The sequence below is a fragment of the Toxotes jaculatrix genome, chromosome 22 (genome assembly GCF_017976425.1).
Source record: "Toxotes jaculatrix isolate fToxJac2 chromosome 22, fToxJac2.pri, whole genome shotgun sequence".
In the NCBI taxonomy this organism is placed as follows: domain Eukaryota; kingdom Metazoa; phylum Chordata; class Actinopteri; family Toxotidae; genus Toxotes; species Toxotes jaculatrix.
Genome location: NC_054415.1, coordinates 3,068,263 through 3,096,196, shown reverse-complemented (window position 1 = coordinate 3,096,196; position 27,934 = coordinate 3,068,263). Strand labels below are relative to the sequence as shown.

The window sequence follows — 27,934 nt, the reverse complement described above, 5'->3', positions numbered from 1 at the left end:
TACAGGTATGTTTCCTGTGAAACTTTGGTTTGTTGGGGCATTTAAAGAGTCGATTTTTTTTCTCTGAAAACATATGATGATGTCAAAAGAGAGCTGAAATGGTACAGCGTTTTTTTTTTATAATACAGAAAAATTATTTGAAGGAGGGAGTCCTTGTGAAGGTGAAGTGACAAATTTAATGTTTGCAAAGCATGTGCTGCCCCCTGCTGGCCGCCTCGTACCTTGTACACCAACACAGGTTTTACCATTTACTGCGTCTGATTACACCTCTGCTCATGGGAATAGGCCTATTTCCCTGTAGACAGGAGTTCATCAAAACCCTAATGAGAGTAATGTGTCTTGTCACCTGTCCCGCCCTAGATGGTGTGGAAGCTGTCAATCAAACACAGTTCCTTCACAACCACAGGGCTCTGAGAGGTCTAATTATCTAAACTGAGTGAAAACACCCGTATAAGGCTTTAAACCGACACACTCTGCGTGGCTAGACAGTACCAGAGGTGAGTTAAACAACATGATGTTATTTTGTGTGTGTTTTTATTTTTTTAACAATATTAACCTCCTCCAACCCCCTACAGAGGGCGCCATAATGTGGAGAGCCAGCAGCCCCCCACCCCCGGGGCCTGAGGAGCACAAATACAGATTGGTTGGGTTTTTTGTGCCAAGTTTTCCTGGGAAGGAATGGACCAGATTGACCCACAGAGGCAAGACTTGCTCAAAACTCAAGTCCCTGATCACACTGGGCCGATAACGAGGCAGATATTTTGGTAAGATGTCACCACACAGATCATCCATGTTATGAACATATCTGTCTTCTCAGTTGATGTGGAAATGGATTGAGTTTTAAAACAACATAAACACACGCTGTAAAGTGAATTCAAAATCAGGACGTGAAAACAGACCCCTGAACATCATCTTTATTGTCACCTAAATTTCCAAACTGTCAAACAGATAAGTAATGCAGAGAAAAGCTGAAATCCACCAAATCAAACGTTTTAAGTGCGGCATTTACTCAGAACTCAAGAGTTTAAGAAACAAATGTTGCTTTGAGGCTTGTTTTTCAAATCTGCACACACCCATTATTCAATCAAGGAACTGAGAAGTACTTTTTGAAAACAAAATCTGCTTTAGCAGAGAGGAAAATTAAACACAGCAGTTTTGGTCAGTTGCTGGCAATGTAACAAAGTTTTGCATTTTGTGCTTTTTTTTTTTTTTTTTTTTGTATCAAGTTCCCATTAACTGAGGTTGCAGAAGGCACATGTGCATCGTTCATTTCATGGAATTGCGCTTTTAAGCTTTGCTTTGTGTATCTCTGGAAAATAAGACAAGTGTGCAAGTGTGCGTACAACACATGAAGCTCCCTCTGAGCCACTTCACATCCCACACAATAACTTTCAAGGAACCTCTAATTTCCATAAAACTGGCAGTGTAAAACCAAAGCCATTTCTCATGATTATCTGCTATGTACATTACATAAAGACAAGAAATGTGTTTTGTTTATGAGATATTTTAAGGTTCGTAGTGAATTATGGATAAACATGTACACATGTACACCAATGCCGTATTTGGAGTGTAAACATCAGGAATATTGTGGCCCATAGATTTAAAAGCATGCTGTTATGTAGCCCCAGTTTGTGCCTCTCATGTATTAATACTATGTTCAGTTCACAGTTGCAACCATCTGTTACTCTGAAAAATAATAACCCACCGATGTTTGAAAAAGCCAGAAGGTTGTTAAACACTTACCACTGTTCTGAAGGTATTTTCAGAATCCTAAAAGACTCTTCTAACCATCTGGATTGAATATTCAGCTTGCTGTGTGATTTTTTAATTTATTCCCAAACCAAACAATGATGCACCTGGGTAGGAAACAAGAGTCGTAAATTGGAAAACAGGTTAAAAATCATTTTCTTCATCATCATTGTCCAGTATGCAAAATAATTTTCATCCAGATGGTGGAGGATTGGTGATGGTGGATCTGAGGATTCTGAAAATACCTTCAGAATAGCCATAAGTGGGTTTTTCAAACACTGCAGAGTAATTATTTTCAGAGAAACAGGTGATTACCACTGTGATTTAAATGTAAATTTAATGCTAATACATGAGAGGCACAAACTGGGGTTAGCTGTTACGATGCTGTTGACCTACGGGCCATGGCGCTTCATCGCTTTCATACTTGTCATTGTAGCATTTGTATTTGCATCCACAGCAGTATGTACAATGTAGTGCTTTTTATTTTTGAGGCACAGAGGTCACAAGGTGTTCAACCTGGCAACCAGACACTGTTCCCACCAATGCCACAGAGCCCCATTCTGTGCAAGAACAAGCAAGCCACACACTGACTTATATTAATGCTGCAGGGGCTCCACTATCTCTTAGTGTTCACTGCAGTCTTTCCCATCAGCCCTGTCAGTCATAGCATGTTGGGGAGGTAAAGCGAACACAGCAGCATGTTCTGTCCCAAAGCCGGGAAGCGCCTGAAGGCCTCCCAGGCATCGGAGAAAATATTGTATTTAAGAAAGACACGGTGCTCCAGGCTGGTGGGCAGGCTGACGTCCCGGCTCATGATGTAGATGCCGTCGTTGTGCAGCGTGCACGTCAGGTTCAGGCCCGACTTGGACGTGTTCTCCTTCAGCTGGATCCACTCCCCCGTGGTGACGTTGTAGGACTGCACCGTCAGTACATCCTCTGTTTGGCTGGGACGTCGCTGCCTTCGGCCCGGCTCCAGCTCGTGGGTGTAGCCGCCAACCAGGTAGATGGTGTCCTCCACTGAGAGCATCTGCTGCTTGCGGATGTGGGCTGAACAGGACCGAAACACTGTCCAGGTGTCAGAGGTGGGGCAGTAGCGAAGGACATTTGTGTTCCTATCTATTAGTTACAGAAAAAAAAAAACATGTTGAAGTCAAAAAAGCAACAACTTTTTAAAATTTGTAAGCAATAACTACTGTAACGTCCTGTGCACCAACACACAACACTTATTTTTCAGACCATTGTGACTCCAGTAACAACTGACTTATACTGACCTCTTGCAGTGTATCCACCCATGACGTAGATCATACCCTGGCATTCACAGGCGGAAAACTCCGCCAGCGGGTCGGGCATTGAGGACACACATGTCCACCAGTCCTGCTCCGGGCTGTAGCACTCCACCGTGCCCAGGCACTGGCCTCCTACAGCGTACAGCTTCCCTTGAACTGCTAGCAACTTGAAGTTGGACCTGAAGAAGAGGACACAGAGTAAAACATGACAGCAGCAAATCATGGACAGACAACTGACCAGTGAGAGGAAGGAGGCTCATGCTGCAGAGTGAATTTGGGAACAATCAGACGCCTCCCTCAGTATCTTGTGATGGATAAGAAGCTAAAGTGCTTAAAACCTTTGCACAGTACCGTGGATCTGGACTTACCTCTTCTGGTTGAGCGGAGCCACCTGGTTCCACTCGTTCCGACAGGGGTTGTAGCAGTGCACAGCAGAGATCTCCTGACTTGTCATCCTGTAACCACCAACTATGAACAGGTAGTTATCGAGGACAGCTGAGCCGTATCCCCTGACATTGATCATATCTTGAGGCAGGTTGTTTGCAAGTGGTTTCCAGCGCTGCTCCACCTCTCCATACCTCAGCATGGACCAGGGTTCATCCTGATCAGGCACATCCAAGGACAGACAGGTGAAGTCTCCGATGGCTATCAAAGTGGCGGTGCCTTTCATGCGCATCTCCCTGACCTGGTCTCTAACAGCAAAGGGGAGGCTGCTGAACTCAGGCCGCCTCAGCATGGGATGATAGTAGCAGCTCATGTATTTGAGGCAAGCATTACGCAGATCGTGAGTGCCATAAACCTCAGAGAGGCTGTAGAGCTCCACGCAGTTGTCCAGCCGGATCTCCGAGGTCAGGAGCTTGAGGATGGAGGTGACCTGTAAAAAGGAGGCAGTCTCAATCAGGTCCTCCAGAGTCTCGTTGACAACCTGGACTTTGGAGGTGTTGATGAACTCCAGGACCAGCTCCAGGCCGGGGACGCTGAGCCCCTGCAGCTGCACGGAGTCCTCCGTAGACTCCCTCATACCAGAGCTGTACAGTGCACGGAAATAGTCGCTCTTCTCTATCAGCTTCTTTTTATTCACCTCGTAGATTTTGTCATCCATGACGATGGCAATAATCTGGTCAGATGACATGGTGAAGCTAGCACGCTGGGTGTCTTTTTTCCCTTCCAGCTGAGTTTTGTTTTTGCTTGCCCTTTGTCAGCCTCCTGAGCGAGTCACCGTTTACATTTCACCGGCGAGGGAGCTCTGTGGCCGGTCTATATATGGTCATGTTCAGCCCATAGATCACCATGGAGCAACTTTCGTTAGCCGGGGGAGCTAACCAGCTAGCCGGAGAAGAGCCGCTAAAAGCTACTAGAAAAACTTGACAAAAGAACCTTTTCCTCGGGTTAGCATTCCTCGACAGTCGGATAAAAAGTAGCCCCAATCTCTAAATATGTTGGCTAGATAATGTAGTTTATTTTTAACAGTGACAGTAACATTTTCCATTGCATTTTATAAACCTTTAGCGGAACGATGCCGAGCTGTCAAATTTTAACTGTTTTGATTCTGCACTGACATCACATCCGGGTTCTGTTCTTCTTCGTGGGATTTTGTCTTTTTTCAGAACCGCTGCTATCACCTCCCGGTAAATGGAGGAACCGCTCATGTAATAAATCGACATACACTCGTTGAAATGTAAACAAAATTAAGAAAAAAATAAATAAATAAAAACACTAGATTCAGTACAAGAAAACTAAAACTAAAAGTTCCTGTTTCCATAGTGGTCCAGGCTTCGTCAAAGACCAACACAGACTCCAATGCTGCTTTGTATTTAACTCTAAACACTCAGTATATTGTGGGTTTGGAGGTTTTGGTGGAAAACGCTAACTGGTGTTAGGAGCTTATATCATTGTTTCTACCAGATTGTTGTGTAATATATGGTGTAAAGTTATAATAAGCTCTGTCCATCTCCAGCTGTCAATCAAGATAACGTTTGTATTCACACTCGTGGCGTCACTGTCTGAGACGGTGTTAACACCGCGAGAGAAGTGAAGTTACCGGAAATCAAACAGACTCAAACAGGCGGTGGGGCCTTCAAAATAAGTGCGTAGAGGTCCAATATTGTTTGTTGAGAGACAGTAGGCAATCGTTTGTTGTTAAATGTGAAGTTGTTGTTGTCAATATTTTTGGACTATTATTATGAAACATAACTGGCTGCCAACCAAATATTGTTTTTAACAGCCTACAGTTTTCATTCCTCACTTTTACAGTTACATGAAGGTCAGCTTTCTGCTGGAAATTTGCATATGTGTGAAAATATTTTTTCTCTAGCACATACCTCAAATAGTATGCTGTTTTAATTTGAAAGCCGGGAACGGAGGTGTCATTGTTAAACCGTGTGGTTTGACGGTGGTGTGGTTGGAGGAGGAGGGGGGGGAGGGAGGGTGAGAGACAGGCGCGTCAATGACAGGGACCCCACAGAAACCCTCACCGCTCGGCCTGTTTCATGTTTCTGGCTCCAGGCAGCGGACAGCCGGCTGTTTGTGATCCGAGCTGAGGATGCGGGAGCAGGTGTGGGCCTCCTGGTTCCCCCGCTGCCTTTTACTCATCATCACCGCTCTTACATCGTCCGTGTCCGCCGACGGAGACCTGCGGCCGTGCGATGAGGTGAGTGCGCTTTAATAATAATTTTTATTATTATTATTAATCCTATTATCACTGCAAAACACAGTCATGTAATAGATGCTTTTTAAGAGGCGAAATCAGGGTCTTTTTTATCATTGCTGTCGTGAGGATATTTTCATTGTTTATCACCTGTTCCAGTGCGGTGACCAAATAAAGAAAATGGCCATGTATGCAGGAATAAACAGCCAGATTATATCCAAAAGGTTTCACCTAATAAACAATAAAAACGCAATTTCTACAAGTGGTATTCCTGCTATGTATTGGCTCAGCAGCGTCTGAATCTATGTGAGAGCACAGGATCCTCTTCACGCTGCTGATCGGCTTAAAATGCGTTTCATGTTGACTATAAACACGCTCCACAACGAGATGACGCTGCCTGCTGGCCTCCATCCCCCCTCTGAGGAGCCTGCTGCCGGCCAGCCCCCGCTGAGGATGTGCTGTGCTGTCAGGGTTTTCTGTCATCCAGGCAAACAGTGTGGATGCTGCCTCGTGGATTGCAGTGAAAGCAGTTTACAGCATCAGTTCAGTTGCCTGTGCGTTTAATTTACACCAGTGTTACACCAGGTTTTGGCTCCTTGAAGGTTTTTGTGAGTGAGGAAGCTGCGCTCCTCACACGTCTCATCTCTCTCACTATTGTGTAGCTGTTTAGTTAAATTTTAAATTAACAGAAAGGCCTCTGTAATAATCCCATTAATAAGTACATTTGAGAGGATTTTACACAACTTGGCAACTCAAAAGTTATTCTTACTAAAATATTTATTTATATCTGATCCATAAAATATTAGTAAATGATTTATTAAGCAGTAATCCAGCCATTAATCACAGCTTTTATAAATGCTGCCTTATCAGAAAGTGGTTTCCAGTGGGACTGTGACATGCACTTCCCTCTCTTACTTTATAGATGTATTAACAAGCAACTAACAGTTAACATATTTAATTTCAACGAAGTTCGAATCACTTTCCCGTTATGTGTAGAATTAAAACCACAAAACCTGTGAGTGGAGCTTGCTTTGTACTTTTAATGCAACATTCTTTGAGTCCCAAGCGCCGCTCTGGCAGATCTCCATCTCCTCCCCCGAACCTGCTGTTCAGCTGGGCAGACAAATCAGCGGAGCACACAGGCAGCTGGCTGCAGCACAGCACTGACATCTAAGTAGCAGCTAATTAAACTGGAACAGTCGCAGAAACGACCTGTGATGTGTGTACGGGGGAATTAATCAGTGACGGGGGGAGATGGTTTGCAGATGTAGGATGTGTGTGTGTGTGTGTGTGTGTGTGTGTGTGTTTGTGCAGATAAGCCTGAGCTCTTTTAAATGACTAATCACCTCTCTGCAGCAACAAACATGGCAATTCATGCTGCACCCCCCCCCCCCCCCCCCCACCCCCCCCCCACACACACACACAACCACCCCGCCCCCCTCACTTCCCCTAAAACACACACATACACAAACATCCAAACAGTGCATTGCCATGCGAGACACTGACCACTTCATTAACATGAATCATGGGAACATGAGCTGACGTTCACCTGCTGTCTGTTTCTGTGTAAACGGACAAACAAGGTCTGGTGTCTGTGCAAATGCGTTGAAAGTGGTGGCAGTTGGGGGGTGGGGGGTGGGGGTCGGGGTGTGGGGGGGGGGCAAGGTGAGGCTGATAAAAAGGACACGGGCTAATGTGTTTCGCTGGTCTCCCCGGTGACTTGCGCTGGTTGTCATGGAGACTGGTGAAAAGCGGAAAAGGGGGTAGACCAGATAAAATTCAGCGCCATGACAAGCCAACCTTTGAGTCAGGAGATTGTGGGATTTTTGTAGACGACAGGGAAGACGGACATGAATCTTTTTGGTGTGACACTGCTGATATTTTGAACTGAAGGCAAAGAGCACTGAACAGTCTTAACCTGCATCAGGATCATCACTCACTGAGAGAAATACAGTGCAGCATGAAACCTCAGCAGCTCCTTAACACAGGGTGAGGTTTTGTTAATTTTACAGTTAATCTATAATCTGTAATGTATTAATTATGTTTATTCAGTTAAAGAAAAATCAGCTCTTGCACTGAATCACTGAACATGCTCGTAGTTGCTGTCTCTAGCTCCGGATGATGACATGTAGCTCTAGAAAAATTCTCTTGTAAATCAATGGTCAGTCAGATCAGATGATGGGAATAATGTCACAGCCAGCAGCCCTCTGTACAGATGACCTGCTGTTGTGCTCTTAATGGACCATTAGTGCTCCAGCCGTTGGTTGCCGTGGTGACCAGGGTCAGCCACCACTTTCACCCGGAGAACTCCTTCATCTCCAATAATAGCCTTTTTATATGACCAGCATCTGCTTAACATAGAATCACGCAGCTTCGTGATTGCGTCAGGGCCTGTGTGTGTCCAGTGTTGTGGTTGACTGGAGGAACTGGTTTTCCAGGTAGACTGGAGATGTTGTCTACCTGCTCACTAATGGCAGTTTACCCATTGCTGAGTTACTGAGATATTTCAGTCTGCAAACCCAGACATTAACATGGCTAAAAACACAGAAACGTGAGGTTGTATTGATCTTTGTATTTATCTCTGTGTGTGTGTGTGTGTGTGTGTGTGTGTGTGTGTGTGTTCTGTAGACAGACTACTACTACCAGTACACAGAGTGTGACAGCACAGGGTCACGATGGAGAGTCGCCATCCCTCTCAGTCCAGGTTCCTGCTCAGACCTTCCACCTCCAACCAGAGGAACAGACTGCTGTGAGTACTGCTGGTGTGTGTGTGTGTGTGTGTGTGTGTGTGTGTGTGTGTGTGTGTGTGTGTGTGTGTGTGTGTTTGTATATTTACAGACCCTCTTTTCCTCCCTGTCTCACAGCTTTCTCCTGTCCGGCTGGGAAGTTTTTAGAGATGTCCACACAGCAGTGCACGCCATGTGTAGCCGGCTCCTATTCTCTGGGCAGCGGCCTCCGTTTTGACCAATGGGACGCCATCCCTGCAGGCTTCACCAGCCTGGCCAGCTTCTTGGACCCCGGACCAAATGGAGAGGACATTCAGGCCTGTAACAGGTGACATAGACGCTCACAAACACTGTTGTTTGCACAGGTTAGACATAGAGAAACATGGAGATGAGGACAGATGTTTTAAATTGGATGCACAGACATTGTTGTTTTTTGTTGTTGCAGCTCATCATGGACGCCGCAGGGTGTGTACCTGGAGTCAAACCGCGATGAGTGTACGGTGTCTCTGGTTTACGCCGTCCATCTGGAGAAACAGGGCTCTGTCTCCTTCACCTATCAGTACCCGGACAACAACATCTTCTTTGAGTTCTATGTAAGCACCTCTAACTGCATCCTACAGCATCATATACTCTGGTACATGTATATTCACTCACCAATGTATCAGGCTGATATTGGCATTTTAAAGGTTCCTTTCTGTTTGAGACAGTAAAAATGCTTTTATTGTTAGTTTTATGCAAAAAGGAATCAACCTCTTTTTTCCTGAACTGTCTGTAAAAGCTGCAGAGAAATCTGCCTCAACCTGTTTTAATGAACAACCTGGGACATGTTATTTAACTGACAAAGAATTCATACGGTTCCTGAATGGTTAAAATTATGTTTCTCTTGTTTTTCTAACTAAAAAGAAAGTTTAAATTAAAGGAAAAGCTTGACATTTTGGGGATAAAATAGTAGTTTCCAGGCTTTGTCCTTTGTCTGCGTCTTCATATTCAACAGACAGATATGAGAATAGTCCATATCTTCTCATCTAACTATTGTTAAGGAACTGAATAAGGATATTTCCAGAAATGTCAACCTGTTTCCTTAAATGTCACGTTTGGAGACTGAGAAGTGTGGATGTGTTACCACGTGTTTTAGGTCCAGAATGAGCAGTGTCAGGAAATGGCCCAGACTGATGACCAGAAATGGATTAAAGTCACCAGCAATGGAGAATGGGACACACACACGGTGAGGATGTGATTCTGCCTTGTGTGTGTGTGTGTGTGTGTGTGTGTGTGTGCGTGTGTGTGTGTGTGAGTGAGAGTACAGTACAGGATTGTGTGTGGCTCACGAAGTGCATCTTCGTTTCAGGTGAGTCTGAAGTCTGGTACAAACATCCTGTACTGGAGGACCACTGGCATCCTGGTGGGAGGGAAGATGGTCAAACCTGTGCTGCTCAAGAACATCCAAATAGAAGGTAAGGTTTTATAAGACGCTCAAGAACTGAAGCATAATGTTTGACACTTGCAGTGGATGAATTTGGAAAAATCCCATCTCAGATCAAAATCTCTCTCTGGAGCTGCAGAGAAAATCTGTGCAGGTTGTGCTGTCACCATTCATTCATACATACATGCATCACCTGTGTCCAGGTGTAGCCTACACATCGGAGTGTTTTCCATGCCGGCCCGGCTGGTTCAGTGCCACCCCCGGCTCCTCGTCCTGCCAACCATGTCCCAGCAACACTTACTCCGTGAAGGGGGCGTCCTCCTGTGCACCCTGCCCCGAACACCACTATTCACGTATGTGCACATTAAAACACATCCTCAAAGTATTTGTGTAACAAATAGATTTACGATTTTCAAAAAAAAAATGTGTAAGGTGAAAAACTCGGAAATTAGATTTACCCAACATCAGATTCTGATTGTGCTCGTTTTCTCTGCGTCACTGTGTCCTGGCTCCTCTGGGTTTGACTCCTGTCTCAGATGAGGGATGGCCAGAATGTAAAGTGAGGCCACCATGTTCAGAGAAGGATTATTTCCAGATCCACACAGCCTGCGACAGCGAAGGGAAGGTCAGCAGCATTTCACATTTCACACACACACACACATACCCTCACCTTTTCCTTTTTACCTAGACAAGGACAAATACACACATTCTTACGAACACACTCTTTTTGTCATGGGATATTCTGTCAGCTCTCACTGTTCCAGAAACAAGAGAAGTCTCAGAGTGATGAGGAAGGAAATGATGAATAGCTTAGTGAACACTTTGCATGTCACCTGATCTAAAATCAACTTTCTTGGCACTGGTCCACGACCTTGGCATGAAAGAACAGTAAAGAAACACCTTCCTCTGTTGTATTTTCCTTTTTTTTAATTTCTTTCAGTAACTTTTGTTCCAGGTACATTCAAAGTAAGAATCTGTCTGCTCCTGGTATTATTGCTCCTGTGTTTGTCGGTTACAGACACAGGTGTTGTATCGCTGGGTGGAGCCAAAAATTTGCGTGGAGAACATCACTGGGGCTGTGGAGCTGCCTGCGACGGGGCAGAGAGAACCCTGCCCTCCCTGCAACCCCGGCTACTACAACAGCAACGACTCCACCTGTTTGCGCTGCCCACCTGGGACCCACTCTGACGGCACCTATGGTAAACCGGCTCACACCTGCTGATAAATTAAAGATTAATCAGTTATCAGAATATTATCAGATATGTTTTCTATCAGTCGATAAACTGACTAATCATTGTAGCTCTACAAAGCACCCATTCTATCATACAACACTGAAATCTGTTTCATTTCATGTCATTCATCTTCTTCACTCTCTATTGAAAGTCTAGGCTTCCTGTTACACTCCCTCATAGTTTACGTTCATTTCATAATAGTCATATACTTCAAAAAGCTTCTCCATCTGCTCCCATAATTATGAGATTTGTTAGAAATTTGTTCCATAGAAGCGACTGAGCTGGATAATCCACTCCTGAAAAGATGGTTCTTGTGCAAACACGGTGTTGTGCCAGGGAGGGAATATGTCATTGTAATATCTAAATAAAGCTTTTGTGTGTGTGTGTGTGTCTGTGTCTGTCTGTGTGTGTACTAGCGTGTGCAAAGTGCCCTGCAGGTACAGAGCCAGTGTTAGGTTTCGAGTATAAATGGTGGAACGTGCTGCCCTCCAACATGAAGACTTCCTGCTTCAACGTGGGCAACTCCAAATGTGATGACATGAACGGTGAGTAACGCAGTAGCACCTGTGTTAGTGACGAGGATAACGCAGTACAATAACATCTCCATCATCAGTTAGATGAGTTATAGGTATAATGTGAGTGCATCATTCCTGTTTTCCATCAGGATGGGAGGTAGCAGGGGATCACATCCGCAGTGGAGCAGGCAGTTCAGACAATGACTATCTCATCCTCAGCCTGCACGTGCCCGGCTTCAAGTAAGGATGTTTGCTTTAATGGAAACTGCAAAGAGAAGTGGACGTTTTTTAGAAATTTGGACGCCACAGACAGAGATGTGTGTGTACTAATCCACTGCCTGGGTTGTGTTTTTTTTGGCAGAGTCCCAGCCTCACTTTCAGGGATGACTGGTGGCGAGTTTGGCCGGATAACCTTTGTGTTCGAGACCATCTGCTCTGCCGACTGTGAGCTCTACTTCATGATGGTGTGTGCTTGACTGTGTGCACACGTGTGTGATTGTGTGTTTGGAGCAGAGGGTAGTTATTATGTGACGGTTTTCACCAGCGGGCCAGAACAGTCATGTTGTGTCACTGAGGTTGAGTTTAGTTTCAGTAATCCAGCCCAGCTTTCCTCATCTAATTGTTTTGCCGTGACGCCCCCTGCAGGATGTAAACAGGAAGAGCACCACAGTGGTGGAGTCCTGGGAAGGCAGCAAGGGGAAACAGTCGTACTCACATAGTATGACCAGGAACGCCTCTGTCACATACACGTGGGCCTTCCAGAGGACCAACCATGCTCTAGATGTGAGTGAACTCTAGCTATTTTATTTTTATTAATTTATATTGGTATTAACTCCAACTTTGTAAACATGTTCACAGTTTCTTCTAGTCAGTCTTGTTTCCAGTGTCTTTAAAAGTTTAAATGTCTGTGGAGCACTTGTTTGCATCCCTGTCTTGTCTCTGTGTGTCTGTAGTTGCGTCGTTATGTCAGTGACACGGTGAAGCTCTACTCCATCAGTGTGACAAACGTCCTGGATGGGGTGGCATCAGCATGTCGGGCCTGCGCTCTGGTCCCCCAGAACTCTCAGCGGGCCGGCTCCTCCTGTGTTCCCTGCCCAACTGGTTTTTACATTGATAGAGACACCAACCGATGCCAGGAGTGCCCGCCCAACACACACCTGGCGGGACGGCACACCTACGGACAGGACGCGTGTGTTGCATGTGGACCTGGAAGTGTTAGCAACAAGGTAGAGAGACATCCTCTGGGTGAGGACGTGTTTCCAGTCAGGTGTTGAGAGTTTATGTAATTTTTTTTTTTTTTTTTTTTTCAGGAACACTCTCGATGCTACAGCGACTGCTCCTTCTCCCACACAGAGAACAACCGCACACTGACCTTTGACCTCAGCCCTCTGAGCGATGTGGCCTCTCTGACCATTGGGCCGAGTTTCACCTCTAAGGGCACAAAGTACCTTCACCTGTTCAACATCAGCCTGTGTGGCCATGAGGTAATACACACATACACAATCAATATCTCACATTAGCTCAAATAAAACAAAATCAGATTTAATCACATGCCGACGAGCCACCTCAGTGTGATAAAACCTGAGGCGTAACCATAGCAACTGACAGATAATTTTCATGCTGCTTGCATGCGCATGTCTGCTACAGGGGAAGCGAGCTGCTATCTGCACAGATAACGTCACCGACGTGTCAAACAAAGACGACCAGAGCGACTCGGCTCAGTTTGTGAACTCAGTGGACAGCTTCATCTGTCAGTCAACCATCATACCGGCGGACGGGCGGGGTTTCAGGATGGCCATTTCCTCCCAGTCCATCAGCCTCGCAGACACCTTCATTGGTATGATGCTTGTTAACCTGCAGCATGTGGCTCTGCGATCAGCAGCCTGTGATGCCAGCTTTAACGTGTCTGACTCTGTTTTATTTTTCCAGGAGCAACAGTGGACACTGTCCTGAATGGTGTAAACGCTAAACCAGATCTTTTCTCAGAAAACTCAAAGGATGTTCCAGACATCAACTTCTTCTACAGGTACAGTCTGATAGACAGAGACAGAGGCTACGTGTGCTTTTGTTGTGTTATGTCCTAACACTGGTCTATTTTTAGGTCGACCCAGGCAACAGCCTCATGCGATCAGGGTCGGAGTTCAGTCATCACTGTTCGTTGTAACCCAGAGAAGTCTGAACGAGGAGAGGTCTCTGTGCCCCGGTATGTCATACCAGGACATAAGAAATTAGATAATATATGAAAATATTTTTTTTAAATATCTGTGCATTGATCTGTGCGTGTTTGTGCAGCTCCTGTCCTGCAGGAACATGTGATGGATGCACGTTTCACTTCCTGTGGGAGAGCGCGAGCGCCTGCCCACGCTGCACCGAGGACGACTACCACCAGATAGAGGGAGCGTGCAAAGGAGGCGTCCAGGTAACACACAATACACGGGATTCACAAGGACTCTGGTCTGATTTGTGGATTAAATACTAGATTCAGATTCATTAGAACCTTAAATCAGAAAGTAGTGGTTTGCTGAGTCACCATTTAACTTCACAGGATTTATTTGGTTTAGAAACTAACATATGGAAAATAAAGAAAAACACACATTGTTTTTTCTCTGTGTCTCCCTCCCCCTCTCTCCAGGAAACTCTGTACATGTGGAACGAGCCAAAGTTGTGCACCAATGGAGTATCATTGCCTCCCAGAAGCTCCTACGCCTGCGAGGCCATCGCTCTGTGGATGAAGGTCGGGGTTGGTGGCGGAGCCTTCATGGCCGTGCTGCTCATCTCCCTCACCTGCTATTTCTGGAAGAAAAACAAGAGGTGAGAGGCACCTGCCAATTTAACACACTCACCGTCAGTCTCAGTCCAGGCCAACATACTCATTAAGATCTGCTTGAATTGTTAGTTGGAGGTGGAGATGTCAACAGCTGTTTGTCAGTGACAGTAAACGCTCAGATTCTTTCATGGAGAAGAAGTTTTAATTTACAATATCAGAAAAGATGTTAACACAGGATGCTATCCGTGCTAAATGATATGCTTCGTCATGATGACTAAGTCTCTGTGGTCTGTGGTCAGGCTGGAGTACAAGTACTCTCGTCTGGTGATGTCTGCCAACAAGGAGTGTGAGCTGCCAGCGGCAGACAGCTGTGCCCTGGCGGAAGGAGAGGAGCCTGATGACGATGTGGTCTACGCCCAGAAACCCTCCCTGCTGGGTAAACTCCGCGCCATCGCCAACAAGGTGAGTATCAGCTTTGCCTTCATTTGGAGAAGTTCCCTAAACCTCAGTTGTAAACCAGCTTGCCAGCCTGTTAAATATAACACGTTTTGTAGTATAATAACTGATTTGTCAAATAACATCTTTGATACGTGTGTCTTTCAGCATGAGGATGGAGAGAGCAGCGAGTCCGTGCAGCTGAACTCCTCCCAGTCTGATCGATGGGCTCTGGGATAAAAACAAACCCACAGATACAGAGGCAGAGTTAAATAATGGAGGAACATTCAGTCAGTGAAAGTGTCACTGTCCACCTCCTTATGTGTCCTTTGACCCCCCTACCCACCCTTCATTGTGGGGGGCACCAATACAGATCCCAGTTTTCACTGGAGAATGGTCGCCTGGTTTACTGGGAAAACCTGGACACTGGCTTTTAACCCCTTGACTGTAGAGTACACAGGAAACACACTCCTGCTTCGATGCCATGGATGCTCAAGGGCAGCAACGGAAAGAGAAATACGCTTTTAATGGTTTTTTTTGTATATTTTGTATTTTAATTTGGTATTTTCTGTTCAGAGTCACGTATTTATATCAATGTTATAATGATGAAACTTTATTAAAGTCCGATTTGGCTTTGGGATTTGTTTGCAGATGTTTAGAGTTCATAACTTACAGAATTATTAAGTGAATCGGAGCTTTAAGATAAGAAAAGAAACCAATAATTCTACAGTAACATGCATCACGTCTCATAAATACCTGGATAAAAAATTATCGGTGCAATAAATGTATCAGGATAAATAGTATAAACAAAAAAAAAAATCTATAAGCAGACAGCCACGCCTCCACTCGGGCTCCATCCTCCGCTGTACTCCGCCCTCTCCGGACAGTCTCCTCCTCCGCCTTCTCCTCCTCTTCGATTCCAGCCATCGACGAAAGTTCAAAGACGCCGTCACAGTTTACAGGCGTCGGGCTTTGTGTTTTCGCACCGAGCGATGCTGTGAAGGGGAAAGCTGCGCAAGTTTCTGCGGGTGAGACTCGACGCGTTAGCGGGAGGATGAGCTGCAGCTCGTAGCCAACGGTAGGAAACAATTCCCTTCTCTTTTTTTTTTTCCTTGTCTGATCTCCGAGGGCATGGACATGAAAACAATCACGGCCTGAGCCACAGGGAAGTGGTTTATCTACCTGAGGTGCAAACATCAGCGTGTTTAGTTCTCACCAAAGTGTAAATTATTGTATTTATCGACGGTGTTTGCGCGTTTTCTTTCCGCCAAAGTTTGTCCCAAACTTTTGTAAAAACCGCAGTACGGAGTTCAGAGCAGTGACGTCACGTCGGGATCAGAGATCGTCTGCAGAAAGAGGGTGTCACTCTGTCTGAAAATTAGGAGCACGGCGTATCCTGTTAGAGGGGGGAAAACAAATCAAACTCTCTGTTCAACATATTGTTTATTATTCATTTTAAATAAAAATTTAAAACACTTGTTAAGACATTCCCAGCCTTCCCACATAAAACAACAGCTGATGATGTTGCCTATAGATGGAATATAACGTTAACGAATATAATATTAACTAACCCAGAGCTGCAACGATTAGTCGATTATTCCGGTGTTTCCCAGTCTTCTCTGAAATGGCAGTAATGGTCTGTGAACACAATGCACAGCACTGCATACATGTTTGTGTTCCTTTTGTGTTACAGGTAACCGACTAGAGCTTCTGCGTTCTCCTGTTTGTTGAAGTGGTAAGTTTATCTCTGTTTATGCATTTGTAATGCAGTGTAAGAGACTACATTGTTCATTTAAGCCTCTTATTAAACTTGTACGTTGTCTTTTCATGGTTTATTTTTTTGCAGTGCCTGTCAGTTCAGTCATGGCTCGCGGTTGCATCTGCTGTGTTAAATACATGCTCTTCCTCTTCAACCTGCTCTTCTGGGTAATTATTCTACACACACAGAGTCAGAGAATGTTTGTTTGATATCACCGTGTATCAGAAGTAACATCAGTTCACAAATTAAAGCCCTTGGTTATCGTTAAATCAGCAGGAAGTTTCTGAGTTTCCTGTGTGCGTTTCAGCTGGGTGGGTGTGGACTGCTGGGTGTCGGCGTGTGGCTGTCGGTCTCTCAGGGCAGCTTTGCCACCCTGTCGCCCTCCTTCCCGTCGCTCTCCGCCGCCAACCTCATCATCACCCTCGGCACTGTTGTCATGGTGACGGGGTTCCTGGGTTGCCTGGGCGCCATCAAGGAGAACAAATGCCTGCTGCTGAGCGTGAGTGCACTACAGTACCCACAGTGCATCAGTGTAGTGTTAATGTGTTTCCCCATGTCAGTTTTATTCCACCGGAACAGCTTCAGTTGCCAAAATCAGTGACAGAAAAACCTATTCATAGTATTTTAAGTTGAAGAAATGTCTTTTTGGCCCAGAAAAGTTGAGATCCATCACCAAACTCTCAGTTAACTTATTATTTACATCTAAAAGCTGATATGAAGTGTATTTTAAGTAGTTTCTGCTCATGTTGACACTTTATTTCCTGTGATTTTTATTCAGTTCTTCATCGTTCTGTTGATCATCCTCTTGGCTGAACTTATCCTCCTCATCCTGTTCTTTGTCTACACCGACAAGGTAAGACTGTGCGAAGGAACCTTCGTATTTATCAGTGATCCTGCACTGCTATTGGTTAGTGTCTGGGCATGTCACATGATGTCGCCTCTGTCCAACCAGGTGAGTGACAACGCCAGGCGGGACCTGAAAGAAGGGCTGGTGCTATACAACACAGACAACAACGCTGGCCTGAGGGATGCGTGGAACACCATACAGGGAGAGGTAAATTACACATCACATTCAAGGAAAATCCTGTTTAGGCTTGAAAAAGTATGGAGCAACATGATGATTAAAGATTGAAAAAAATAGTCAACAATCAAATGTTCTACTTGTTATAAACTTTATTTCATTTAGGTTTTTCTTGACATTTGTGAATCCAACTTTATCATCATCCTGCCATAACTGTAAATGAAGTTTGTTGTGCAACTTATTTTGAAATAATTGACAGTTTCCTTCTCTCCTGCTTGTTTTCCAGTGGAGGTGTTGTGGAGTGATGAACCACAACGACTGGTACACCGCCCTGCATGATAACGTGGTTCCTGACCGCTGCTGCCAGCAGTTTTACCCGGGCTGTGGACGTAATGCCTCCAATGTCTTCTGGACACGGGTCAGTCGTGATATCCTGTATTTTTCCTACTGCCAGTAAATCCCATGAAAAGACCAAACCTAGCAGCGAATTGTAAATTCGGAAGACTCACGCTGCTGAAACCTTGTGTTAGTTTTCAGCTAAACCTTTTCAAATCTGTAAAAATCAAACAGTTGCAGTCACATTGAGCTTTTATCCAAAGTGCTGTACAGTTTGCCCGTTCACACAAAGACTGATGGCAGTGAGCAGACCAAGGACACTAAGACATTGTGCACAGGAGGAGCTGGGGAACAAACCACTCTACCTCCTGAGTCACGGCCGTCCTGTTGAACACAAGAGGGAAAATGTTTGTCTGTGTCGGGTCTTTGTCTCAGAGTGGATCTGGTTTACTTCTCCTTCTCTAATTACTGTTGGCGTGTGTTTTCAGGGTTGCTATGAGAAGGTGGAGGAGTGGCTGGATGACAACAAACACCTTCTGGGAACCATCGCTATGTGTGTGTTGGTCATACAGGTAAGCAGGTGGCGATGTGGGGCGTACATCCAAACTTTGAAATGCAGTACATAATTCATTGTGAGTTGACCAAACAGTAGCAGATAATGTATTTTGACTGTTTTGTTTTCCCAGCTCCTTGGTATGGCGTTCTCTATGACACTTTACCAACAGATCCACCGAGCAGGGAAGAAGTATGAAGCCTGATGGGATACATGTGGTCATTTCAAACAGTTTGGTATTGGGTACATTAAATATATCACCTCCGTCATGCCTGTTACCCTCACCTTTAGTTTATAGTCACAGTAAGCCAGTTAGCGTGTGCCACTACAGCCTCATATCATTTTTCACCAGTTATTCTTGTGAATAGCATCAGAACTAGTTTTTCTTATGGTTAGATTTTTTTAATCGCACTATAATTTTTTTTTTATGTAAAATATCTGAGGGTTGGTCTCTGGCTTTCAGAACCTGAGAAAAAGACTGAGAAGAAGCATGAAGAGAATACTTTTTACTTTTACGTGATGCCTGTGGAATAATAGAATGTAAAGATCCATTTAGATAAAACGAGCATTGTGTACTAACATTAAATAAAAGCAGAGAGCACTCTTCACACATGTGATGCTGTTTTGTTTCAGGTGATACTCACAGACTCACTGACCTCATTACTTTTGTTTTCTTTTGCTTCTTCTGTCTTCACTCAAGGTTTGCTATCTGCTTTTACCACGACAGTCAAACGCCGTTTGATTATACTGATAAAAGCAGGGTAACCATCAGGTCACTGAAGGGTTAAACAAAGGCCACATCAATAAACTCTTTGATCACATGAGGTGCAAAAATATTTTACCTGTTTCTGAGGTGATAATGAAATTCTTCTGCCTGCTGTTGTCACCAAAGGCCTGATACGTGACTTAAAATGCATTTTACAGGCGAAAAAGAAAAGGTAAGTTCACTCTGCATGACAGAAACAGATAAACATGACTTTTATCTAAGAGAACATTAGTTTCTAGAGGATTTGTTAACACTGTTGGGATAGTAACACTGATCCATTGGCCTCAGTCTGCAGTACACACAGTGACACCTCAGTGACTACAACTGAACCTTAGGTCCCCAGTTTTTCTAAGCCAGTGCTCACACATCACAGATGAATACATGCCACAGTTGTCTAACAGTGTTTCTGATAGTACCTTCAGTAATCAGACTCAGTCAGCAGGGCGTTCTTATCCGGTTATAAGTCCATGGTTTTGTCATTATCATGGACGACGTTGCCCTTGATGACGACGTAACGGATGAGCTCCTGGTGTCCTCCCAGCTGGTAGATCAGATGCTCCCATCTGCAGTAAAACATAGTGAAGAGCATCTGTTTTACACACTAACATTTCATATAAACTCATGAAGCATGCAGTTAGTAAACAATGAATAGATACTACTAGAAGTTTGTTGGTATTGAATCAACAACATGTATGTGTACATATATATACACACACATATATACACATATATACATATATATACACACACAGCTAGAACAGAGGATTCGGTCGTTCTCAGTGGCTGTTCAGTCCAGTTTTAGGTGTGCAGTGCCCTCCACTGGAAGTTTTGTGAAGTGCATCCAAACAGCTTTGATAACAGTTTCCTACCAGGAGATCAGGGAGCTGCACATGTGGTGTTTAAACCAGGTATTTAAACCCTTTTCTATGGAAACTGATCTGCTTCTCTGCCTATGTAGAGTAGTAATACCACACTGTAAAAATACTCATATTCTGTGAGTAAATATCTACATTTTCAACCTGAAAAGTAACTACAGCTGTCAGATAAACACAGTGGAGTAAGAAGTACAATAGCTCCCTCTGAAATGTTGCAGAGTAGAAGTATTAAGTAACATAAAATGGTAAAATTCAAGCTCCTAAACATTTTACTTAAGCACAATGCCTGAGTAATTGTACTTTTCACATCTGAATCTTACATAATTCTCCATTTATCCCCACTTTTTCTTGATAAGTGCAGCTGACGTAACCCCAAAGTGTTTCTGTCCTGGTTTACCTTGTGGTGTTGAGGACCAGCAGGTCTCCGTGTTTGTCGACCTCCAGGGAGCCATGTGTGTGGGAGCGTCCGAGAGCGTAGGCTGCGTTGATGGTGGCCGCAACCAAAGCTTCAGGCATGGACATCCTCATATTGACACAGGCCAGGTGCATGACTATTGGCTGAGGAAGGACACGAGAGAGAGGACAACAGAGAGGAAGTGAAGACAGAGGTAGGTTCTCACACTTCCACCTCACACCTCCCCTGTTATACTCACCATGGAGCAGCAGTAAGCGTTGGGGTTGAAGTCACTGCCGAGGGCAACAATTACTCCAGCTTCCAACATGGCTCTGGCCCGAGGCTGGGGCAGCCTAAACACACACAGGGATCATTAGATATCTCACAGCCGTGAGACGGGTGCATGGGAGCATCTGTGTGTTAGCATACCTGAGAATGTAGGCTGTAGTTGGAAGAAGGACTGCAGCAGTTTTTGATTTAGCCATGGCAGCAATCCCCTCGTCGGTGACCTCCTCCAGGTGACTGATGGCTAAGGCCCCGAGCTCTGCTCCCAACTGACACAAGAAAACACTCAGGTTAACAGGATTATTATTCTGATGCCTAAGAAGTATTTGATTATACTGATACAGGTCATCTATCAAGGAAAGAAGCCAAATATTCGCTGGTTACAGCATCTGAAGAGTGAGGATTTATATCTTCAAGAATTTAATGTAAATAAGCAAAATAAACACTTTGACACTTTCTTACGCTGTGGCCCAAATTATTATTTGATTAAGATTAAAAGCTGAATTAAAGTGTTTGTAGTTCAAAGATGTGCAAAGATCAGTGATACCTGAGCAGAGTTCATGGGATGAAGCTCATCTCCATGGAAGTTGATGTTGAGGCCCATGTCTTTGCCAGCCTGCAGGACGGAGCGAGTGGAGCTGAGGTCGAACACTCCCTGCTCGCAGAACACGTCAATGTTGTCGACTCTGAGAGTCCCAGCAGACATCTGTTCTTTCAGCCGTGGCAGCTGGACCTGCAGGATGTCCTCTGTGGCTTCTGCTACTGTCTTCCCTCTGAATAAAGGACACAGAAACACATTAAAGGTTAAAGTTCAGGGTGTGATGTGAAATAAGTAAAGTGTGAGGACAGTCCGTACTTGGGCACCGCATGGGCTCCACAGTAGGTTGAGGAGATGTTGATGGGCAGGGTGCGTCTGGCCTGCTCGATCACCTCCAGCATCTTGAGCTCAGTCTGCAGCTCCAGGCCGTAGCCACTCTTACACTCCACCAGGGTGGTGCCTGCTCGCTGCATCCGAGTCAGCCTGCTGCTCAGGGAGGTCAGAAGCTCAGAGGCTGCGGCAGCTCGAGTGTGCTCCACTGTAAAGTGGATCCCTCCTCCGGCCCGATGCACATCCATGTAGGTGGCCCCTGCCAGCTGCAGGCGTAAAGAAACATGTATTTCCTTAAACATTTAGATGCACTTGGGGAAGTGGGATCAAAAATAGTCAAAATACTTTAACGATTTACCTTCATTGCAAATTCGTGCACCCTGTCACCAGCCCAGACTGGGTGGGTGTGAGCATCAACCAAACCTGAAACAAGAAGATTGTGTAAACAATAATCATTGTATCATCATCTTTAAATTGTACTTAAGGACAGTAGTTCAGCAAATATACTTAGTAACACTTAAATACAAATCACAGCTGATACTCACCAGGCAGGACACACATTCCTGCTGCATCAATCACTTTATCAAACGTTGCTCCTGAATACTGAGCTCTGATGGTTTCAGCAGGCCCCACAGCTTTAATCAGCCCATCGCTGGATGGACAAGTGAGTCACTTCAATGTAAACGTTTAAAAGCAAGGTTCTCAAAGCACTCAGCTCCTGGCTTGTATGAATTTATGGTGTCTGGTAAGTTCATGCACACTGAGCATAGTTAAAGTTCTATACACTAAATTAAATTTAGTGATTAAACAAATAATTAAAATAACTAAATAAAACATCCACTGACATTTAGAAGGCACGAGCAGAGATTTAAAGTAAAAACTTGGAATAGCAGGTGGTAATTAATTAAATAGTACATAACATTAGTAAGGAAATATAAATATATCCAAAAACGTTTTTTATCCATCACTTTTATTTTCTGGTTGTAATGAGCCACTTCTTCCTCTGGGGGCCACCAGAGAGCTTTTTTTTTTTTTTTTTTAAATGATCCTTATCTTTAACTACGGAGCCCCTTTGGTGACACTGGGACACGACATAATAACGATGTCTCGTGGCCACGCATTATGATCGCGTGGCCACGCATTATTATTTTTTTCCCCAATGTCACCAAAGGGGCTCCGTATTTAACAGATCCTGCAGGGTAATAATAAACTTCACAAACCTGAATTTTAAATAAAGCTGCCTGCAGATCTGAGAACAGCTACAGTGGTGAGAACTAGAAGTATTTGTGTCACAATACTTCACTAAAATTTAGCAAACCGTATTATGAGTAATCCTCAAAATCTACTTCAGCCTGCAACATGCAAAATGGTAAACCACAGCCAATCAGTGATAGAGTAATTCTATATAATTAAATTAACATTTGGACTTTGATTTAACCTGTTTAACCTCAGCTAATTACTTAACAGTAGCTACATGCTTGTCACATGAAGGATGCCTGTTGTTAGTGCTGTAAGTGAATCTGACAATGAATCCTTCTCTCTTAAATCTAATTTAGAAAACTCACCTCCCTATTACAATGCTTCCATTTTCAATCACACAAAGATTTTGCATCCCCTGCTTCATCAGGTATTTCTCTCCATTGTTGCAGATCAGAACCACCTGTTTGGCATTTTTCACCAATAGTCTGTAATCGCTGGACATTTTGATTCATCCAAAGCAGAAAAATTACTTGAGAGTGACTGGACTTAAACTAGTTTGAGAACAGGCAAATATTTGTTCAGGAGAGCAGGGTTTAAAGTGCACAGAGGGGGGTGGTGCTTCAGGCCCAGACATCAGAGAGACATCATTTAACTAGTGAGTCAATCTCTACCCTGCTCAGTTTAATAATTAGAGACAAAGTCAGACATCACACAGTAAAACAACACAAAAATCAGGTTTAAGAAAGGGTACAATAATCACTTTATTGTTTCCGTATCACAATGTCACAACATAAAATTGGCCTCACATAAAGTAAAAAAAAAAAAGAAAGGAATCATCTTCAAAACTGCTTGAAAAATAACAAACCCCAGGCGTCCATTTGTTTCACATGGTGAAAACACAAACACACATCAACTCAGCTACGAGGTACAATCACACTCAGACACCAGCATCACTCTCTCATTTCTCCGTCCTCCTCTTCTTCTTCTACGCCTCTGATGTACAAAACATTATTGCACCTGTGGGGATGAAACACACCTGTCAGCACACAGCACGGTCAGAAATGGCTGCAGAGCAAAAGACCAGCAATCATGTTGTGCTTAACTTTTGCTTCCACCACTGATTTCCTTGAAAAATTTAAGATTAATATTTAACACACTTTAGTTAAGATAGTTAAGGATCTTAAAGCTTGAGGCCAGTAAAAGTATTTTCTATTTATCTTTTAGCCAAAAACCGACAATCTGATCCTGTATTTGAGCAGCCAGATTTTACTGTGCTGCTGCATGTCTAAACGTGTTTGCTGAGTGAATATTTCTTGGCAAAGTCTCTTTAAAATATAATTATTCTTTCCTTAGATAACCTTGTTGAATAGCAGTGACAAGTAATTGATAAGAAACTCTATTTATCTAGTTGTGTCATAAAGATTAGTACATATTTTCGGTACACATACCTGATGAGCACTTCGCCCAGATGTCCAGCCAAAGCTCCATCTACAAACTCTTCTGTGTTTGCCAGCTGTCAGGGAAACATGTAAATATAGAGGTCAAAATGCCACTCGATGCTCGATGCTCGCTTCGAATATCAAATACCTCATTTAATCTGCGTCAGTTTTGTCCGCATGTGTATGCAGGCAGGTATATGCAGTTAATGCACATGTAACGTATATGATTTGATCAAAACTCATACATGCAATATGCAGAGTGAGTTTGCTTTTCACATATATGTTTATGAGTTTTGTGTGTATTTGTGCAGCCCTTTGTAATTTGTGGTTTGAATAAGTGCTATTTAAATAAACTTCCCAGATAAATAAAATAAATATCCCACAAAGGGGGTCAGGCGTTTCCACTGACGTGAATAGTACAGCTGGAGATGATAAAATACCAACACATGATATAATCTATCACAAAGGGGGAAGACAGACTCAATAGAATCCACTGCATAACATGGTGTGACTTTATAACCAAACACAGACTCCTAATTTTAACTACTGTAAGAAAAAAAAACTCCATAAATGCATCATTCCTCTAACTAAATTTTATCTTATCCATATAATTAAGTGCCAACATGTCATGGCCATAGAGAATTATGAGTCAGGCTGTTAATACAAGATGTATAATACAGTTCTACCAAATTTACCAAACACAATCACAAATTCACTTTATTATGATACACAAATACATGGATGGATGATGGCGGAGATCAAGGCTGGTAAATAGCCTTTGTACTGGAAAATGCTTATGGTATCCTACATAACACTGACTGTGCTTACCTGCATATTCATGTATCCATCTACAGACACCAGGTAGCCCTTATACTCCATACCCCACTTCAGCTTCACCATCACTGGCTTGCCTGTCAGGCCGTTCAGGAAAGGCTTTGGGTTGAGAGGTAAACTCTATGAAGAAAAAAAGATAAGGTTAGTTAATACAGTTTACTACATGATCCCTTTGGCTACATTACTTAACTATACATATACTCCTATACTATACATATGCACTCCAAGCAACCCAAACAAACATCAGTGTCTTTACGGCTCGAAATACAAAGTTAGGGTTTTACAATGCGCATGCTCTGCAAAGCATAAAACGTGCGATTAGAATATGCTCGTTAAATTAGAAGATTTCTGAATGGAGTTCGGTGTAACGTTCTCACCGGGCCACACTCAGACAAAAGGCGCCATAATTTCACTTTAAGTGAATGAGTGTTATAAACATACATTATTATTGTCCGATCACGTGAAAAAACGTGAGATAAAATACTGGTTGAGCGCATAAATTTTAGGGCTTCATTCATTCAGTCGAAGTTATGAATGAGAAGCTAACACAGCTAACGCCAACTAGCTAACAGGCTGCTATCATCGCGCGGTGATAACAAAAACCCATCTAAGCATCTCACGAGCTGATAGTGAACACTAGTAAGACACACTCACCATTTTTTTCTTACGTTAAATACGTATTGTTGGTTATAAGTTCGATGTTTGATTTCTTTTCGTCACAATAACGTTAGCGCTTCACAAACCAGAACACGCTGTACCGCCGCGCAGGAAGTACAACGCTTTGACCCCTGAGGAGTGTTGCTTTTGTTTCACACTGCCACCTAAAGGCTACAGTGGTTACAGTGGTCAGTCAGTTAAAGTCCCCCTGTGTGTTTTGCTGCCTGTCACTGTATTTGGATGTGTATCAAATGATTATTGGAGGTTCATCTGATTTATGGTACAGAATAATATATAAGCAGAGTCTGACACAAGCAGGTTGTTTTCTGTTAATCTCTGTTAATATGCACTAATATGTTATTACTGTAAAGAATATCAAAGTCAACAAATCATATAGAGCTGACCTATTCTTTATATCCAATAGCTGCTTTATAGAATTTTTCACATTCGCATGAACTTTGCCAAGTAATGAAAACTCTGACCTGTTTAGGAGCAGAAAGTGTAAGGACCGTCGGATCTGGGTCGTGCTCGCTCTCTGTCTGGGCAGCTATTTCTCTCCAGGCACAAACAGTCTGAAGATTTTACTCATTTTTCTGCGTTGATGCAGTCAACTGCTATTAAAGCATCAGACAAGTTCAAACCTGATACTGTGAATAAAACTAACATCTGACTTCCTACAGTAATGGGCTGCCTTCTGAAAGTAAATTCCTCCGAAATTGCACTGGAGCTTTCTTTGCATGTTTGAAATACTTATGTCCTTACATCATTTAGCCTATTTTTCTTCCCTCTCCCTTTGAGTTGCCCTCAGTGTAATTAACCAATCCATCAGTCAGTCACTGTGTCAGTTATGGCATGATGATAATGTGTGTGTGTGTGTGTGTGTGTGTGTGTGTGTGTGTGTGTGTGTGTGTGTGTGTGTGTGTGTGTGTGTGTGTGTGTGTGTGTGTGTGTGTGTGTGTGTGTGTGTGTGTGGTTTGATAGCAGGGGTGGGGCCAGCAGTACACCCAGAGGTGACAGTGACCAAAAAGAGATGCAAAATGACCGCAAAGGTGCAAAACAAGAGGCCAGTCTGAAGAGCCCTTTGAAGTCTGCAGCAGAGAGCTGAGGAGCTGAGAGACAAGAGTTAACACTGAACAGGCCTGAGGAGTTGATGAACTCATAAACCTTAACAACTGTGTGAAACGTCCCAACGACCATTGGATGGATTAACATGAAAGCAAATGTCAGCCACAAAGAGACAAAAAGGAAGAGATGCAAAAATGATCACAAAGAAATGAACAGTGACCACAGACTCTCATCCCTGTTCGCTGTATGAAGCTACAGCCAGCGGGCAATTAGCTTAGCTTAGCATAAAAACTGGAAACAGGAGATTTAAAAGAGTTTAAATCTCTGAGAGAGAGCACAGCTTTCTTCTTCCCAAAGAGCAGGACCAGTGAGTGAATCAGGACAGACAGAACAAAGTGAACAGGTGAGATAGTTTCATTTGGCTCACTGCTTATTGGACATGGGTCAGATGCACAGAAAGCAGGTCATGGTCCGATTACACAGCAGACAGAGAAGCCAAAGCCATGCTGTGTTCAGTGGAGCTTGACCCAAATGGGCCCGGGCGGAAAGAAGAGTTTTCAGTCCTACCAGAAATGCTTCTCTTTTTTTGTACCATTACTCAGCATGGGGGGGGAAGAGGCAAACGGCAGCCTGCACACGCCGGTCTCATATTGTTCATGTGGGCTGGAGCACAAACCTAAGTTTGTCATTACCATAATCTAAGGTGTGGTAGTTCAAAGCTTGTGTTAAAGCGTAAAATTGCTCCTGAGTCTTTATCTTGTCCCTCTCTTCTTTTTATGGGCCCGCAGACAGCCATTGTTGGGAACAGACAGTCATGTGGAAAGCAGAGCCGGAATTAAAAAGCTTGCAATTTACTGGCTTGCATATTTCAGTGGTTTTGTATGGACACCAACAATGTTATCAACAAAGGCTGCAGACGGCTTCAGCCGAGTGACCAATCGGTGTAATTCGAAGTGCGTCAGCAGCTCTTCCAGCATCTCTTTGTGTTTGCGTATGTGCAGTTTCTCCATCCAAAGCTAATTAGTCAGAAATGTGGATATGAGCACACGCTTATCAGACTCCACGTGGTCTGTACAGGGCGTCCCAGACTTTGTCATGTCAT

The 27,934-nt window shown here is 43.8% G+C and overlaps 6 protein-coding genes across 8 annotated transcripts in view; 3 read left to right on the top strand and 3 right to left on the bottom strand.

Annotated features, from left to right (window-relative positions):
* The window catches only part of itfg2 (integrin alpha FG-GAP repeat containing 2), a 40,916-nt gene extending 35,250 nt beyond the window's left edge, over positions 1–5,666 (top strand). Inside the window, exons 12-13 of one of the 2 annotated variants that reach the window (XM_041030107.1) lie at positions 576–764; positions 5,541–5,666. In XM_041030107.1, the coding sequence (XP_040886041.1) occupies positions 576–748 (173 nt within the window). In that variant the 3' untranslated portion in view covers positions 749–764; positions 5,541–5,666. Of the gene's footprint in view, positions 1–575; positions 866–5,540 lie in introns of those variants that run through there. The other variant, XM_041030106.1, reaches the window with a different exon arrangement.
* LOC121176119 (endosome/lysosome-associated apoptosis and autophagy regulator family member 2-like) lies at positions 683–15,363 on the top strand. The gene is made up of 23 exons (XM_041030102.1): positions 683–764; positions 5,541–5,685; positions 8,311–8,431; positions 8,547–8,736; positions 8,854–9,001; positions 9,544–9,633; positions 9,757–9,862; positions 10,035–10,184; positions 10,368–10,456; positions 10,850–11,030; positions 11,480–11,608; positions 11,728–11,818; positions 11,940–12,042; positions 12,224–12,361; positions 12,532–12,804; positions 12,889–13,062; positions 13,226–13,415; positions 13,508–13,604; positions 13,680–13,781; positions 13,871–13,997; positions 14,211–14,389; positions 14,645–14,807; positions 14,949–15,363. The coding sequence occupies exons 2-23, from the start codon at positions 5,578–5,580 to the stop codon at positions 15,018–15,020; spliced, it is 3,021 nt and encodes a 1,006-aa protein (XP_040886036.1). The 5' UTR covers positions 683–764; positions 5,541–5,577; the 3' UTR covers positions 15,021–15,363.
* Positions 884–4,584, bottom strand: klhl42 (kelch-like family, member 42). Of its 2 annotated transcripts, none has more exons than XM_041030104.1 (3): positions 3,404–4,584; positions 3,021–3,214; positions 884–2,865 (listed from the first exon to the last, which is right to left on the bottom strand). In XM_041030104.1, exons 1-3 carry the CDS (start codon positions 4,165–4,167, stop codon positions 2,411–2,413), a joined length of 1,413 nt encoding a protein of 470 aa, XP_040886038.1. In that variant the 5' UTR covers positions 4,168–4,584; the 3' UTR covers positions 884–2,410. The 2 variants fall into 2 exon arrangements, with proteins under 2 accessions (XP_040886038.1, XP_040886039.1); XM_041030105.1 differs by having other exon boundaries at positions 2,529–2,861.
* Positions 15,364–15,703: 340 nt separating the features above from the next.
* Positions 15,704–19,055, top strand: LOC121176126 (tetraspanin-9). Its single transcript, XM_041030112.1, has 9 exons — positions 15,704–15,858; positions 16,474–16,515; positions 16,627–16,706; positions 16,847–17,038; positions 17,318–17,392; positions 17,492–17,593; positions 17,847–17,978; positions 18,385–18,468; positions 18,583–19,055. The coding sequence occupies exons 3-9, from the start codon at positions 16,644–16,646 to the stop codon at positions 18,652–18,654; spliced, it is 720 nt and encodes a 239-aa protein (XP_040886046.1). The 5' UTR covers positions 15,704–15,858; positions 16,474–16,515; positions 16,627–16,643; the 3' UTR covers positions 18,655–19,055.
* A 155-nt stretch (positions 19,056–19,210) lies between these two features.
* amdhd1 (amidohydrolase domain containing 1) lies at positions 19,211–23,386 on the bottom strand. Its single transcript, XM_041030110.1, has 9 exons — positions 23,203–23,386; positions 22,183–22,289; positions 21,996–22,060; positions 21,626–21,903; positions 21,317–21,542; positions 20,914–21,038; positions 20,744–20,837; positions 20,488–20,648; positions 19,211–19,778 (listed from the first exon to the last, which is right to left on the bottom strand). Exons 1-9 carry the CDS (start codon positions 23,337–23,339, stop codon positions 19,673–19,675), a joined length of 1,299 nt encoding a protein of 432 aa, XP_040886044.1. The 5' UTR covers positions 23,340–23,386; the 3' UTR covers positions 19,211–19,672.
* Positions 23,387–23,585: 199 nt separating this feature from the next.
* On the bottom strand, positions 23,586–25,903 carry snrpf (small nuclear ribonucleoprotein polypeptide F). The gene is made up of 4 exons (XM_041030113.1): positions 25,765–25,903; positions 25,105–25,230; positions 24,286–24,350; positions 23,586–23,854 (listed from the first exon to the last, which is right to left on the bottom strand). The coding sequence occupies exons 1-4, from the start codon at positions 25,765–25,767 to the stop codon at positions 23,788–23,790; spliced, it is 261 nt and encodes an 86-aa protein (XP_040886047.1). The 5' UTR covers positions 25,768–25,903; the 3' UTR covers positions 23,586–23,787.
* Between the last annotated feature and the right edge of the window lie 2,031 nt (positions 25,904–27,934).

Excerpts from the sequence above, each read along its gene's own strand:
- klhl42 (XM_041030104.1), bottom strand. The coding sequence starts at position 4,167 with ATGTCATCTGACCAGATTATTGCCATCGTCATGGATGACAAAATCTAC. Across the intron at positions 3,215-3,403 it reads GCTCCGCTCAACCAGAAGAG|GTCCAACTTCAAGTTGCTAG; the intron begins GTAAGTCCAGAT and ends CCTCTTCTTCAG. Across the intron at positions 2,866-3,020 it reads GGGTGGATACACTGCAAGAG|ATAGGAACACAAATGTCCTT; the intron begins GTCAGTATAAGT and ends TGTAACTAATAG.
- LOC121176126 (XM_041030112.1), top strand. The coding sequence starts at position 16,644 with ATGGCTCGCGGTTGCATCTGCTGTGTTAAATACATGCTCTTCCTCTTC. Across the intron at positions 17,039-17,317 it reads ACAAATGCCTGCTGCTGAGC|TTCTTCATCGTTCTGTTGAT; the intron begins GTGAGTGCACTA and ends ATTTTTATTCAG. Across the intron at positions 17,979-18,384 it reads CCAATGTCTTCTGGACACGG|GGTTGCTATGAGAAGGTGGA; the intron begins GTCAGTCGTGAT and ends GTGTGTTTTCAG.
- snrpf (XM_041030113.1), bottom strand. Across the intron at positions 24,351-25,104 it reads ATGGATACATGAATATGCAG|CTGGCAAACACAGAAGAGTT; the intron begins GTAAGCACAGTC and ends TTTCCCTGACAG. Across the intron at positions 23,855-24,285 it reads CTGGGCGAAGTGCTCATCAG|GTGCAATAATGTTTTGTACA; the intron begins GTATGTGTACCG and ends TCATCCCCACAG.
- LOC121176119 (XM_041030102.1), top strand. The coding sequence starts at position 5,578 with ATGCGGGAGCAGGTGTGGGCCTCCTGGTTCCCCCGCTGCCTTTTACTC. Across the intron at positions 9,634-9,756 it reads GAGAATGGGACACACACACG|GTGAGTCTGAAGTCTGGTAC; the intron begins GTGAGGATGTGA and ends TCTTCGTTTCAG. Across the intron at positions 14,808-14,948 it reads TCCGCGCCATCGCCAACAAG|CATGAGGATGGAGAGAGCAG; the intron begins GTGAGTATCAGC and ends TGTGTCTTTCAG.
- amdhd1 (XM_041030110.1), bottom strand. The coding sequence starts at position 23,339 with ATGTCCAGCGATTACAGACTATTGGTGAAAAATGCCAAACAGGTGGTT. Across the intron at positions 22,061-22,182 it reads AGGAATGTGTGTCCTGCCTG|GTTTGGTTGATGCTCACACC; the intron begins GTGAGTATCAGC and ends TTCTTGTTTCAG. Across the intron at positions 21,904-21,995 it reads TGCACGAATTTGCAATGAAG|CTGGCAGGGGCCACCTACAT; the intron begins GTAAATCGTTAA and ends TTACGCCTGCAG.